Source organism: Equus caballus, chromosome 6, assembly GCF_041296265.1.
Source record: "Equus caballus isolate H_3958 breed thoroughbred chromosome 6, TB-T2T, whole genome shotgun sequence".
NCBI lineage: Eukaryota > Metazoa > Chordata > Mammalia > Perissodactyla > Equidae > Equus > Equus caballus.
The window spans coordinates 7943455-7958825 of record NC_091689.1 but is presented as its reverse complement, the minus strand read 5'-3'; the positions used below and the strand labels follow the sequence as shown (position 1 = coordinate 7958825).

Genomic DNA, 15371 nt, shown 5'->3' with positions numbered 1-15371 from the left:
AAAGTCTTTTCAACAAATGGTGCTGGGAAAACTGGAAAGCCACATGTAAAAGAATGAAAATTGACCATTCTTTTTCACCATTCACCAAAATAAACTCAAAATGGATTTAAGACCTAAAGGTGAGACCTGAAACCATAAGGCTCCTGGACGAAAACGTAGGCAGTACACTCTTTGACATCAGTATTAAAAGGATCTTTTCGGACACCATGCCTTCTCAGAGAAGGGAAACACAATAGAAAGAATAAACAAATGGGACTTCATCAGATTAAAGAGCTTCCTCAAGGCAAATGAAAACAGGATTGAAACAAAAAAACAACCCACTAACTGGGAAAAAATATTTGCAAGTCATATAGCTGACAAAGGCTTAATATCCATAATATATAAAGAACTCTCGCAACTCAACAACAAAACATCAAACAACCCAATCAAAAAATGGGCTGGAGACGTGAACAGACATTTCTCCAAAGAAGATATACTGATGGCCAATAGGCACATGAAAAGATGCTCACCATCGCTGATCATCAGGGAAATGCAAATCAAAACTACACTAAGATATCACCTTACATCCGTTAGAATGACAAAAATATCTAAAACTAATAGCAACAAATGTTGGAGAGGTTGCGGAGAAAAAGGAACACTCATACACTGCTGGTGGGAATGCAAACTGGTGCAGCCACTATGGAAAACAGTATGGAGATTCCTCAAAAAATTAAAAATAGAACTACCATACGATCCAGCCATCCCACTACTGGGTATTTATCCAAAGAGCTTGAAGTCAGCAATCCCAAAAGTCCTGTGCACCCCAATGTTTGTTGCAGCACTGTTTACAATAGCCAAGACGTGGAAGCAACCTAAGTGTCCAGCAACAGATGAATGGATAAAGAAGATGTGGTACATATATACAATGGAATACTACTCAGCTGCAAAACAGAACAAAATCATTCCATTTGCAATAACATGGATGGACCTCGAGAGAATTATGTTAAGTGAAATAAGCCAGGGAGAGAAAGATAATCTGTGTATGACTCCACTCATATGAGGAATTTAAAATTATGGACTAAGAACAGTTTAGTGGATACCAGGGGAAAGGTGGGGTGGGGGGTGGGCCCAAAGGGTGAAGTGGTGCACTTACAACATGACTGACAAACATTAATGTACAAGTGAAATTTCACAAGATTGTAACCTATCAATAACTCAATAAAAAAAAAAAAAACGAAATTTAGTGTTCCAGACACAGTTGTGATGCAGGGTTGTATATGCTATCAAGCTATAATCTGAGTTATAGATTTTGCTCTGACAGTTTAACCTGCCAAGTGCTGGCGTGGTCAGCAGCTGGACAGCTTTTTGATAATAAAATAACCCCCCCCCCTTACATGCCATCACAAACCCTTTGTGGAAAGAGGCAGAGTATGGACAACCTAAAAACATATACACATATATATTTTATTTATATACATAGATTTATGTAATATATATATGAAAGTGAAGTATATGTTAAATATATGTATATATATCTCCCCAGTAGCTTTTACTTGTCTATGCTGTAAAATTTTCAGTGTTTTAAAATATCTTCCTTTATTTGATCTCCACAAGAGTTCTATGAAGCAGGGAGGCCAGATACGGTTATTTTCACTTTAGAGGAGAAAAGAAGTTCAAAGAAGCAAGGAGCCATGGCAATGCAGCATGATAGAGAGGTATAGGCAATTCAATTTAGAGTTGAACAGAACTGGGGCCAAATCCTAGCCTAACCTCTACAATTCCTCCAGCTATAAAAAAGGGGTGCTGGGACGGGGAGACTCTTGGGAGAATTAAAAGGATGTACAGTATTTAAAGTGCCTGAAGCACAGCGGGTCATCAACAAATGGGGCAGAACAGGGACTGAAATCCAAGTCTGCTGACCACTACACTATTCTGCCTCATTACAGCACACTAAGTGCGAATTCCAGCAAAAAAGGCTGGGACACTTGATTATACAACCAAACAATTAATATGTGCCAAAAAGCCTATGGATGATTTTGCAAGAATATCTGTATATCACTAAGGATCATTTCCTATTCTAGGCAACCAATGGGAATAATTTTACCAGAACTGTATGGATTTCATGTTTCCAACTATCTTAAACATTTATGCTTTGTTACTATTTAATTTTTTCCCACGAGCATTTGTGAGGTCTGTGTTTTTCATCAGAGCTATCCTCATCGAGAGCACGGGCTATCTAAATCTCTGTTCTAGATAGTGCTTAGCACATTTTTGGCACTCCACTATGAAATACTATCAATCATCATTCCCTTTTGGGTACCTGAAAATCAGATAAGCAAACAGACTACAAGATTAGATTAAAAAAAAAAAAAAAAGAAAAAAAGTCGGGGTTTGCTAGTTTTAAGAAGCCAAATAAAACAAACTAAATAAAACTACAGCTGAAGTCAGACTTTAAGGAAGGCTTCTGATATGATGAAGAGAACATAGTAAGGATGAAAAACAGTCAAAATCTAGTACGGGTTGCTGCTGAGTTTCCAAACGCGCCCAGACAAACCCACAGAAAACAAGGAAGAGACACTACCTTCACACATTTTTACACTTTGCACTTGCATGAACACCAGGTCTGCAACCTGGCACTGTCTGTGCTTTAGCAGGAAGTGTAAGAGAAGGCCCAGGGACAGAAACATAAGCTCTCCGTGCTATACTCTGCTGTTCTGATTTTAGGATCCAAGCTGTGACAAGCATGCCCACGAGGTCCTACATGAGTTTTCTGTTCTAGTTCTGTTTTTCTCTCTTTCTGAAATTCCCTGATTCGCCCTAAAGCCTACAGGGTTATTTATCTTTTGGCTTTTACTTCTGCAATATATTTATACCATTAATTTGGGGACCAACTCATTTCAGTATTCTTCATGGACTGCAAAGGTCCCATCCACAAACACTCCTAGTGACAAGTTACATTCCAAAAGCACCTTTCTGTATTTGATATTTTGTTTCCAGAGAAGCATACAGAAGGTATGGGAAGGTGTTCTAATGGGAGTGGTGAGGTGGTATCATGTGGTAAAAATGTGAAAAAGAAAAGGCTGGGGGAGGAAACAAGCTAGCAAAAAATAACTGCTATTTAAAGAGACAGACACAGCTTCCTTCTTAGAACCATTTGCTAATCAAGGTACCATAGTAACAGTATTTGAGTTACAAATATGTTCAAATGGTTTTACTACTTGGTTCTCACTATGGGGCCCAGCTAAATGCCTCAGAGTTTGAGATTCCCACTTAATCATAGGGATGAAGATATTGTTAGAAGAATGGATTAAAGAGGCTGAAACTTTCCTTACTCGAAAATGTGAGAATAGTTGTGAATTTCCTTTTCCCTTTCCAAATGTGCCGTGTACAGACAAAGGCATTACGAGGGGCTGGGGGTGGGAATCAATGTTTGCTTATTCTCCTCAGAAGGAATTTTAATCACCATGAGCAAACAAAGGTGATCCTCTGGCTCAAAGATTAAGAGTCACTTGGCCCTATCAAGTAAATGTTAAAAATGATATGCATCAATTCTGTATGCCACACTGTGTACCATTGCCGGACAACGCACAGCTCCCTTAAAAGGTATTTTTATGGAGAGAACTGACGTGGGAACTGAGCTCATGCAGAAATATTTGTAAAATGAATAATATTTAAACAAAATCCTTTGGCTAAAAAGAGCACAGTACAAACAGGAAGGTCTCTGTCCATGTCATTCCACAGTCGCTCACATTACCACATACCTGATTCTGGATTTACCAAGAAACTCCCGTACACCCTCTTTAATAACTAGAAAATACAAAAACAAATATGTTAATTCAGAGGCCAGGATAATTTCGTTTTTTTTAAAGCACTGTATTTGCCAAGCTTCTCTTAAGCCAGCGTTCTTCCTAACTTTCATTTGGTTGATGGCAAACTGGGTATAGCAGGGGAAGCAGATTTACCTGAGTTATAAGCAAGTCGTTCACAGAACAGAAACTAAATCCAAAAGGTTAGTATCTAAGATCTGTTTTTCAATCACGGCTCATCATTTACTCTAGGATTCAGTCACACCCTGTATCTGTTCTCTGTTCTCCAGATCATATGCTGCACATAATCGTCTCTGTTTTCAAGAGCAGAAGAATGCCAAACTCAAGCGAGAGCAGATTGTTAGTTATCAACTAAGTATAGGACAAACCACCAACCCAGGTGACTGGAGAGATAAAACCAGACTTGTTCGGAACTGATTCCAGTTAGCCTGCTTATCTCATACACTTTCAAATTATTTAGCTCATCACCAGCTTTTTCTTTCTTTCTTTTTTTTTTAGTACAATTAGCCCTGAGCTAAGATCTGTGCCCATCTTCCGCCGTTTTATATGTGGGACACCTGCCACAGCATGGCTTGACAAGCGCTGCTTAGGCCCACACCCAGGATCCGAACCGGCGAATCCCGGGCCACCGAAGTGGAATGTGTGAACTTGACCACTGCGCCACGGGGCCGGCACCCCCTCAACCAGCGTTTTTAAGGCAAAAGACAATGGCTAACTGAATCTTAGCCAGTTGTTTATACCAACAGGTTCCAGAAGATTGTACTCTCTAAATATCTTTTTCCAAAAACCAATACTTGTACTGGCTACTTTCCAGCGTTTTAGAGTAAATGATAAAACAAGAGCCTCTTTACACTTTCCTGTTTCTTCTTTGCCAGTGTGACTGCTTCACCTGGTGGGAACTGCTCCCAGGCTGACATGGTTTAAGAAACAATCTTTTTATTTTGGAAGAAACAGTTCTGACTTAAATGTTATATGGGACACACTGAGAAGTAGAAAGGTGGTTATTTGGAGACAGAACAAGGTAAATATTAAAGCCATTAGAACTTAATAATCTTTTCTGTATTTGCTAGTCTTTATATGTTCAAGAGGAAAAACACACACATGGCTTACTACTAACTCTCACTAAAGACTTCTACTTGGGGAGGGGAGGTGTCACCACTATTCCACAAGAAGGTAAAACTGAGGCCAATACTCAACCCCAGTACTTTAACAGGTTTTGTCTCTAGACAGCCAGTCAATTTCTAACGCTATCTCACCACAAACACACTAATGATCCTCTTTGTATTTTCCGGGATGCCAAAAAAAAAAAAGGGTACTTAATCTACGACAAGTTACCAAAGTAAAAGTGAACAAAAGGACAAGCTTTCATCTTAATCCTAAGAGTTATACATGCATTTTTTAAAGAATTCCATTAACCAGAGAAAGGCTCTGGAGCACAGGCAGCAGAGTGGAGCTCCACGCGGGCAGGCAGGCGGGGTCACTGCTGTGGTCTCAGCGCCCATACACCTGCAGACTGCAATAAAGGGATCTGAGTGGATATCAATGTTTTCCTTCTAATCTTACTTTCAATGTACTCCTTAGGTATTAGAAAAAAAATCAGGAGCAAACCATATATTTTGTGTCCCATTTCAAAAAACTATCACACAGTTAGGCTCTCTCCCTATTCTTAAATATTCTTTAATATTCTACATATTTAACCATTTTCCTAGAGCTGGAAGAAATTTTCTTTTTAATTTAAAGATTGGCACCTGAGCTAACAACTGTTGCCAGTCTTCCCCCCCCCCCCCCGCTTTTTCTCCCCCAATCCCTCCAGTACATAGTTGCATATTTTTTTAGTTGTGGGTCTCTCTAGTAGTGGCATGTGGGATGCCGCCTCAGCGTGGCCTGACGAGTGGTGCCATGTCTGTGCCCAGGATCCGAACCGGCGAAACCTTGGGCCACCAAAGCAGAGGGCACGAACTTAAACACTTGGCCATGGGGCCGGCCCCTGAAAGAAATTCTTAATTTGCAAACTGTGGATAATAGAGTGGACCTCTAAGCATGAACCAGTGATCACAGTTGCTTGTATAAATGCCAAGAAAGACAAGTAATGCCACATGTAGTTCCTATTTGGTAACCGTACAGCCACTGTGAGGTATCTTTCACAGAAGAGGAACTCAAGAGAGAAGTTCAAGGTCACAGAGTTTGTTGGTGGCACAGAGAGATCTGACCTTCTGGTGTCCCATATAACACTTCTCCTAAAGAGTGGGGGGCGGGGGGTGGGGGGAAGGTGACATGCACATCCCATTAGAATTTTAACTGGCATGCTATCTCTGAACTCCAATTCTGTACTGTGTGCACTGTTGGTACCGGGAAGAAGGGGAAATCAGATGTGGAAGAAACCACAGCCCCTTAGGTATTAAAAAAAACATTTAATTCGGAGCTTATTAAGTTAATATTCTGAGATTAAGAGGGTCTAGAGACAGATTTATACCATGCTCAACTCCTCTGCTCCCTCCCGGCACAAGCAGCCAACGCTTCCCTGTTTACTTCACTTGCACTTATAACCATGATTCACTTGTCAATCTGCGCCCCCTCTTCCAACGTAACACCAGGAGATGGGGGGAGGCAACCTGTCACTCATCACCATCAGACCCTTCCACTTAAGCAGCAGAGCCTTTCTGCCTTGAAAGGGAACTGTGACAAAGTAACAAGCTTCCTGTGGTTATCACAGGCTGGTCACTGTTTAACCAACCCAGGGAGCCATTTACTGTGCACTCTGCTCCAGAACTATGAATGTTACTTACTCCACCCACTTGAGTGGGTGGGGTCGGTTCTTTGACCCTGGCGGTAGCTACAAGAATAGCAAAATGTTCTGGAGTTCCACGGAAGGAAAGCACAGACTGCAGAGGAGATTTAAGAAATTTAGTTTAACACTTTCTCTCTCTTCCAGGGATTAGTGTTATTATTGCACCTAGATCTTTAAAGAGAGAAGACTGCCTACGAGAAAGATTACACAATTTTTCAGTTGTCTGTCCAAATGTTTAACAAGTCTTTTCAGGTAGTTATCTTAGAGTTAGTCCACCTGAACACTCACCTGTTTCCTCTTGCTCCTCATCTGGCAAAGAGAAGAGTGAGCCACTGTCTTTTCTATAATAATCCTTCATGTGCTTTATATGACTAGGTCTACCTCCTGAAGCTTTTCTTTTTTGGATAAAATAACCCTGAATAGAAATTTTCTACACGGTTCTTCCTCCCTTGAACTTATGAGGCAAATCAGAGGAGGTTTTGGCTCTTCCCTTGAACTTCTGGGGCAGATCAATGGCACCAGAGTAACTAAGGGAAGTGACTGCCTGTGGCTCTTGGTATTGCTTGGTTAACACCAATTTCAGTTTTTATACCAAAAAATCATTGCAATTTGGATCATATTCTTTTGCAGAAAGGCTTTCCATTGTATAAATTTTAAACTCAAAAGTTACCACTCTTAATCAAAAGCAAATAGAAATGGCTGTGTCTCCATTCACCAGATTAAGGAGAACCTACTTGTTAAAACTAAAAGACATTTGAAAACTGATTCAGGAACTGAGTCATACTTCCTGCTTTGAGACCAACCACAACGTGCACACACTGGTGTAACAGCATTTTCTTTCTTCCATAAATGGCTCTCTCCACAGCAAAGATAGTTCAACAGGAACCAAACCTGCTACTTTAGCTACTGAAAGAAGCCAGCGAATAAGGCATGGCCATCAAGTTTCATAACGCATAGGCATCCTTTCTTATTTCCCCTAAGGTAGTCATAAGGAAGCAGAGACACTTAAAGGGGCCAGCTCTAAAGAACACTAAATTAAAAAATTTAAAGGGCAGATTGGTGTCTACATTTCCAGAATGAGAAATTAAGATTATAAACTTTAAACAGGCCAGAAGTTATACACCTGCTTCACAATATTATAAAAACAGAACAGAATCTATCTCAGTCTTGCAATAGCTATTTCTGTATCAGTCAAGGAAAAGTATTCCTTATTGCAGTTTCTGAGAACTAAAGCTGTTTTTGTTTTCAGTGGTTAGGGAACATCTCTATTTCTCTAGAGTAAAAAGCAAAGAGCCAAAACACCTGGGAAGCATCCTTCTTTACAGCATTATGGGAAATGGAAGCAAGAACCCCTGGTTAGGGGAACAAGCTGGTCCGAGTGGCCTGGCACCATCGGGGTTGACCTAGTGCCACGGATCTTCTATGAGTGGCAAGCTGCCAATAAAAGGTGAAGAGGAAACAAGAGTCCTAAGGAAAATGATGTGGAACTTACCTCATCAGCACCATGTGCCTGAAGTTCCTTGTAGAATTTCAAAGAAATACTGACCATCACTTTTGTTTTGTCTCCATTAGGATTTGAAATATGATAGAGGACTCCATCGAAATCTGTGAGGAAAGCAAGGAAGACTGCTTAACTTGGGGAATAATATCTCAAAGTGCCTGCCTACCTTGTTCAAGGCTGCAAGGAAGCCCCACTTACAAGCAGCCAGATAAATAAGATGGCATTTAGTTTAAATTCCTGTGCAAAGTCAGCAGAAACACTGGGATAGAACCGTCGAGTACTTATCTCTTTGTTCTTTTCTAAAGTTACAAAGCTATTCTTAGTCACTGCTTGGTGCTGAAAGAATTTTTTAAAAAACTTTTATTGTGATGTATGTTAAACATGTATAAAATGTAATGTATAAAGAACCCCTATTCCCATCATGCAGCCTCAACAATTATCAACACATGGCCAATCTTGTTTGGTTTAGACATACCCCCTTCACAACGATTTATTCTGAAACCAGTCCCAGACATCATATCATTACATCCATAAATATTTCAGAATGTATCTCTAGAAGATAAAGACTGTTTTTTAAAAAAAACATAACCATAATAATCATTGTCATGCCTAAAATTTTTAGAAACAATTTCTTTTTTTTTTTTTTAAAGATTTTATTTTTTCCTTTTTCTCCCCAAAGCCCCCCAGTACATAGTTGTATATTCTTCGTTGTGGATCCTTCTAGTTGTGGCATGTGGGACGCTGCCTCAGCGTGGTCTGATGAGCAGTGCCATGTCCGCGCCCAGGATTCGAACTAACGAAACACTGGGCCGCCTGCAGCAGAGCGCGCGAACTTAACCACTCGGCCACGGGGCCAGCCCCTAGAAACAATTTCTTAATAACAAATATCCAGTCAAGCATTCAAATATTCTCTGTTTCAAAACAATTTTTTAATACTGTTATCTTATTTGAATTAAGATTCAAACAAGGCCCACACCGGCTCCGGGGCCAAGTGGTTAAGTTCACGCGCTCTGCTGAGGCGGCCCAGGGGTTCGGATCCTGGGCGCGGACATGGCACTGCTCGTCAAGCCACGTTGAGGCGGCGTCCCATGAGCCACAACTAGGAGGACCTGCAACTAAGATATAGAACTATGTACGGGGGGTGGGGGGTGGGGAGTTGGGGAGATAAAGCAGAAAAAAACAAAAAAACAAGGCCCACACACTGCATTTGGTTCTCCCTTAGGTTTCCTCTACTGTATAGGCCTCTCATCTCTTTGGCTTCCATCTCCCTGCAGTACAGAGGACTCACCATGTGTAGTTCCTGAAACTAGGTGCTGAGTGCCAGCGCTTTAGGGAGATCTGGCATTGCTAGTTAGGAGGGGACAGGGCTGGGGCTGGGCCTCCCGGTCACAGCACTTCAGAGCTGCAAAAAGTCTTCCAAGGTCATCTAGTCAAGCACCCTCCTTTTACAGAGGGCGACTGTATAACTCTTCAAAGTTCACATAGCAAGTGAGTGGTACCAACACCTAATTCTTTACTGGGAAAAGAAGGCAGTGACATCTCTGACTTGCTGAACAGTCTCTAGCATTTTCATGTTTCCCCACTACTCCAGTGCTAGGCAAACTAAGACGATGGCTAAAGATAATAACATAATATTTCCAAATTAAAAAACCTTTAGTTTGTACCACAAAATTAAACCCAAACTTCTAAGATACCAGCAGATAACTTTACATAGTTCACTAAATCCATGGAATCATCATCTAAAATAAAGACCTCAAAAAGACATGACAATCAAGGGATAGCATCCCAAATTTCAAAGTTTATTTTTGGAATAATTTTGTTTTCTATTTTTTATGTTGTGCCTTCTCTTAATAGAGTGAGATAAAGATACTTACCTGCAAATGTTACTTCTACTGCTTCTGGTTTGTTTCTGTAAAACAAAATAAAAGTCCCTTAGTTAAGATACCTGTACTGCTGCTTGCCTTTAAGGGGACTTGCAAAGGCTCCTGAGCTTTCCTCAAGCTCAGACCATTGTATAGAAATCTGAGGGTTACTGCCGATCTGAGTGCACAGTTTGTTTTCTCATGCGCCTGACCCTTTGGACTTACTTAAGGTGGAGATAAAAAAGGAAGCAGGGCACATAGAGCTTTTGTTTTCTAGCTCGAATCTCTGCTCTGGTGGGTGCTCACCTTCAGTTCTCTGAATTCCTTAACACCATGATATACACGTTTGTATATGTGAACGACAATGCCATCTTTTGGTCAATGTGTCCCCTTGAGGAAAGCAGTGATGGACGAAGTACAGTCAGCAGGAAAACCGCTGAACAGAATACAGAATGGTTGTAACTTACTTCAAGTGAAAAGATGATTTCAGGCCATAAAACAAAACAGAAAGCTCTCGTCCATTTGAGACAACCCGTAAGTCTTCCTACACATCCTTCCTCACCCTTTACAGCACGGAAGTACTCAAGGCCCTCCTTCATGGAGCCTCTTTGACGGGTTCTACTCTAGTTCTGTTGTTTTGTTTTTAGATTCCAGTATTGTACTTCCACAGAAAGTGTAGCACAAAATAACACTGTCAAATCACTGACAACAGTCAAGACACCTGTTTTCCAATTGTAGCTCTTTCATCAAGACCATGTTTGCAGACAAATTAACACCCGCACCCCCTTACTTTTCTCAGCTACTCATCTATAAAACGGGAGACCACAAGCGATCCTACACACCTCGTAGAACTGCTAAAAGAAACCTGACAGCAGACACGAAAGAACTTATCCTGGAGGCAATGAGAGCCCAACACTTTCTGTAGGAGTCCCAGCTTAGCCTGGTGCAGGGGCTTCAACTGAGGCATGCTGCTGAGTTGTCACCTGGAAAGCACAACACCCCCCCCCCCCCCCCCGCCCCAGCTATAACCACTAGTGGTCAGTTAACCCCCAGTGAGGAGCTACTTTACATGCTTCCCCTACTTCTCAAAGCCCAATGGCAGGAAACAAATGAAGACGAGACTGTTTTATCAGCTCGCTACTTATAACTCAAATGAGCTCACTCTGTTTCATGGGCCAGCAGACAAGACAGACCACATTTGCACCTTCATTCTTGTCTACCTTGCTCAAGTCCTCACAATCAAGCACATATCTTTTACACTCTCTCTGCTCCCTCACCTGTAAAAGGAAGCAAGACTGAGCTGCCCTCCAGGGTTGCTGGGAAAATGGAGTATACACCATGGTTTATGACTGTCAAAAGCTGCTGCAGAGGCTAAACAGCACCTTTCAAGGAAACTGGCTTCTATTAAGCATATGGCAGCCCGGCCGAGAAATCAACCCATATAAATCACACACACAGTTCCAGCCTGCTTCTTCAAAGCCATCCATATGTGACTTAGGAAGAGCACTCTGGGGGTCCCTAAGAATGAAAGCATCAAGTGGGTTTATGGAAAAGCAGTGAGTTCAGAATAGGATCTAGTACAGATAAAAATTTAAACTGCTTCTGATTTTTCATTTGAAACTGCAGCCAGGAGACCAAGGCAATAAGTGGTCAACCACCATTCCTCGCCTCTAAAAAACGAGAGCAGCAAAGGAAGAAGTACAAACATTCATCTGCAGCCCATTTGAACGCAGTCTGAAGAGGCTGCACAACGGCAGGAAGCACTGAAGCCTATTTTCTTGGGCAAGGCTGGCTGTGCCCAAGAGCCAGGGTGGAGCCTTATAACAGCCCACACTGCATCACTTAGCAGGTAGCTGGTTTTGTTTTAACCTTTAGTCCTTAACTCAGCCAACAAAAGACTGAGTTCCTCACTCTCCCACTTCATCAACACTGAGAAAAATCAACTATAAACAACCAACCTTAGGGTTCCAAACTGTAAACATTTTGACTCTGAAAATTTGAATTTCTCTAGGTGGTACACTTCCCTGAGCACAGATCCCCACTGAGACAAGTCACTAAGATCTATCCTAAGTGGTTCGCTGCCTGACTTGGGAATATTTGTTAAATCACTGCCATTAATATTTTAGTTTACTATTTATGGCTGCACAAAAGGTTGTAAAGGAGAGAGACAGCCTGCTGATGAGAGCATTAGGCCAAAATGAGTCTTCTCGAAAAGTCATCTGGCAGCTAGAGGTCCAAGAACTCTATGTCCCAACAAGGAGACTGTACCGAGCGTGAAATATACCGTAATAGGATCGTGTCTCAATTCCAAGGCCAGGTGTTTGTTATTTACTTTTGTGGTTTAAAATCATGGACCTAGAGGGGAGTAAGACAGGTCTGGGAGAAAGTGTGCCACTTACCAGGCCAAAAAGATCAATGGTTAAGTTATTCTTTATTCTACCACTTGCTAAAGTTTCAGATGCTGGGGGCGAGTTTGGTCACAGAAAAATTAAGTCCCTCAGAGAAGACTGTTCAACTCAAGTTCTGTCACTCACTGGCTATGTAACCATAGGCAATGCTACTCAAATGGTGCTGAGTCTCAGGTTCCCTTTCTAGAAAATCAAGATTAAAAACACCTACCTCGCAAGGTTGTTGTGAAGACTAGTTGAAATATGTGCACGGCAAAGTCCCCCCCCCCCCAATGTCTCGTGACTAAGTTACAGATATGCTGAGATAATGATCCCCCAGCCCTAGGGCAGCCCAGGGGCAGGATCTCTGACTAGACCATTACCCAACTGTGCCAAGCAAATATGCTCATGCTGTGTGTGTGACTATTACAAACAAGGCCAGTAATCAGCAGCGAAGGTGCCTGCACAATGCTTCACACACGTCTACACCCTCTGCAAACTCCCAAGAGCCCTTGTTTTCTCAGCTGTGAATGGGAACTGCTCTCTGTCACACAGGCCAATTCTGAAACTGAACGAAACCATGTTAAAGCTTATAGCAGAGAGCCTGGTTCATAGAACGTAAGGTGATCAACGAGTTAATTTTTCTTCGAGGTGGAGTCAGAGGAGACCGGACTTTGAAGCTATGGTTGGGAGGTTTTGGGATTGTGGTAACTCCCAGAATCAAGAATTGGTCAGCAGTACAAGGAGAAACAGAACCCTATTAGTGTCAGACTGTTGTAATGTCTGGAATCCTAGAACAAGCCAGCTGGATGAGTCCTCGGGGTTACTGACTAAACAGCTCAAGACATTAAAACACGTTCAATTCATTCAGATGTGTTTCAAGAGCTATCCTTAAAATCCTTTGCAAAAAATTTTGGTCTCTCCTTTTCCTAAGGAAGCTTCTAGAATGTCAGTCAGTAAAGAACTACTGGCAAGGTATTATCCAATACTCTCTTCTCACTAAGGATTTCGGAGTTTTTACTCCTGAAAGCATCCAATTCTATCCGGGCATTTACGTTCCTCTTCTAGTTAATCCCTTCCATGAGCTGAATTAGAGGAACTATTGAATTCTGCTCACTATTTCACTATTAAACGGTTTTGATCGATCTCCCTCAAGTCCTCTAAAAGGCTCCCATCATCCTTTTTGAGCAAAACCTACAAAAATGGACCATATTAGATAAGAGGTGGTCCTACTCTCTGCTAAGCCGTATCTCAAAACATGGAAAACAAACGGGATCTAAAAGCTGATTCAGGGGCTGGCCTGGTGGCGTAATGGTTAAGTTCAGGTGCTCTGCTTCAGTGGCCGTGGGTTCGCATCCCAGGCACAGACCTACACACCACTCATCAAGCCATGCTGTGGCAGTGTCCCACATACAAAAATAGAGGAAGACTGGCACAGATGTTAGCTCAGTGACAATCTTCCTCAAGCAAAAAGAGGAAGATTGGCAACAGATGTTACTTAGCGCAAGGCCAATTTCCCTCACTAAAAAAACCCAAAAACCAAAAAACAGAAGCTGATTCACATAATGTTAGAAAAGTGATAAACTCCTAAAGAAACTAAGTCATTCTATCTGGCTTCATCCATTCCTTCAAGAAAACTTTTATTGAGCTAACTATGTAGACAGCGAGGATGCAGAGAAACAAAGATCACTAAAACGATAGGCCCTGTCCCTAAGGAGTCCCCAGTTTGGTGGAGTGTGGCTCTGGGGCTCCATGCCCAAAGTGGTCCCAAGGAGGCCAGAGGACAGGCAGCAGTAACCATAATGACCTGTAAAAAGACCAACCAGATCATCTTCACAAGCCAGCCACTATATTCCATTTCTTCTAAATGCTTAAACGATGTCCTGATTCCAAATCACTTCAAACCAGTCTCTCTCTCTGAGGACATATGCAGCATATTCAGGACTGAGAACAAGGTATCAGCAAGATTTAATTTATTCCTTTCTCAAATTTCTCCTCCCACAGCCCTCGCCCACCCCAACTGGCACTGCCTGCTTACTGAGCCTCACTCCCCCTCAGAACCACAGTGCCCCACAATATGCACAGCTGTGGCAAGGAGCCAGCATGCACTTAAAATCAACAGCAATTTGCATCTGACAGCATTTCCTCAATTTTGGACTCCAGACCCTAGTGAAGTCGACGGGCCTAGCTTCTGAGGCTGAAAAGGTTCTTGGTGTGTACACAACAACAAAAGAATTAAATTAATTTGCCAGATTACTTCTGCTTTAATTGAAAGTTTAATTGAAAGTCTGGGTAAGAATTCCTAAATGAAAACTCAATGCTGTTGACAAGACCTGCACGTAAGGTTATTCGCAGTGTTGAATATAGCTTTTTAATCAGTCACATTCCCTCAGTTTGTAGACTGTTGGGAAGACGATTTCCCAATAATTATCATTTTGTGAGGATATAAGAATCGTTCCAATAAGCCACTTTCCCAGGAGTGTGGTAGGAAAAAATAAAAAAGCAATTTGTTTCGATTGAATCGTAGGCTTCGTCAGAACTGTCTCCAAATTAAAAGGTTATCATGACCAAATATATTCTTAAACAGTTTAGATGACAGAAGCACTCTACCCAAAGGAAGCCTAGACTTTTAGTAGGATGTCACAGGCAAAAAGATCCAGCAGGATGATCTGAGAGGCATGATTTAAAAAAAGATCAACCTCAAAAGGAAGACTACTGTAACTACATTCTGAAATATATGCCACGGAACTGTTGTTAAGACTATCTCGTGCTTACGTTTTCAGGAGCTGGAACAGCACTGTCCAAGAGAACTTTCCGCCACAATGGAAATGTCTTCCATCTGCGCTCTCCAGCTACAGCAGCTACCAGCCACATGGGGCAAGTGAGCAGTGGAACGGTGGCTAGAGTGACTGAGGAACTTAATTTCATTTCACTTTAATTCCTATGTAGACTTATCCAGCCACATGCAGCTACTGGCTATCATATTGGACTTTGGAGAGTTGGACAATTCATTCTAGAAAGGGCTGC

General features: G+C 41.8%; 1 protein-coding gene across 2 annotated transcripts in view; it reads right to left on the bottom strand.

The window, feature by feature from the left end:
- ARPC2 (actin related protein 2/3 complex subunit 2) overlaps positions 1–15371 on the bottom strand; it is a 31042-nt gene that overhangs the window by 12695 nt on the left and 2976 nt on the right. For both annotated transcript variants that reach the window (XM_023642321.2, XM_070270488.1), the window contains exons 3-5: positions 9970–10004; positions 8087–8199; positions 3741–3786 (exon numbers count right to left, since the gene is read on the bottom strand). In XM_023642321.2, coding sequence (XP_023498089.1) covers positions 3741–3786; positions 8087–8199; positions 9970–10004 — 194 coding nt within the window. The remainder of the gene's footprint in view (positions 1–3740; positions 3787–8086; positions 8200–9969; positions 10005–15371) is intronic.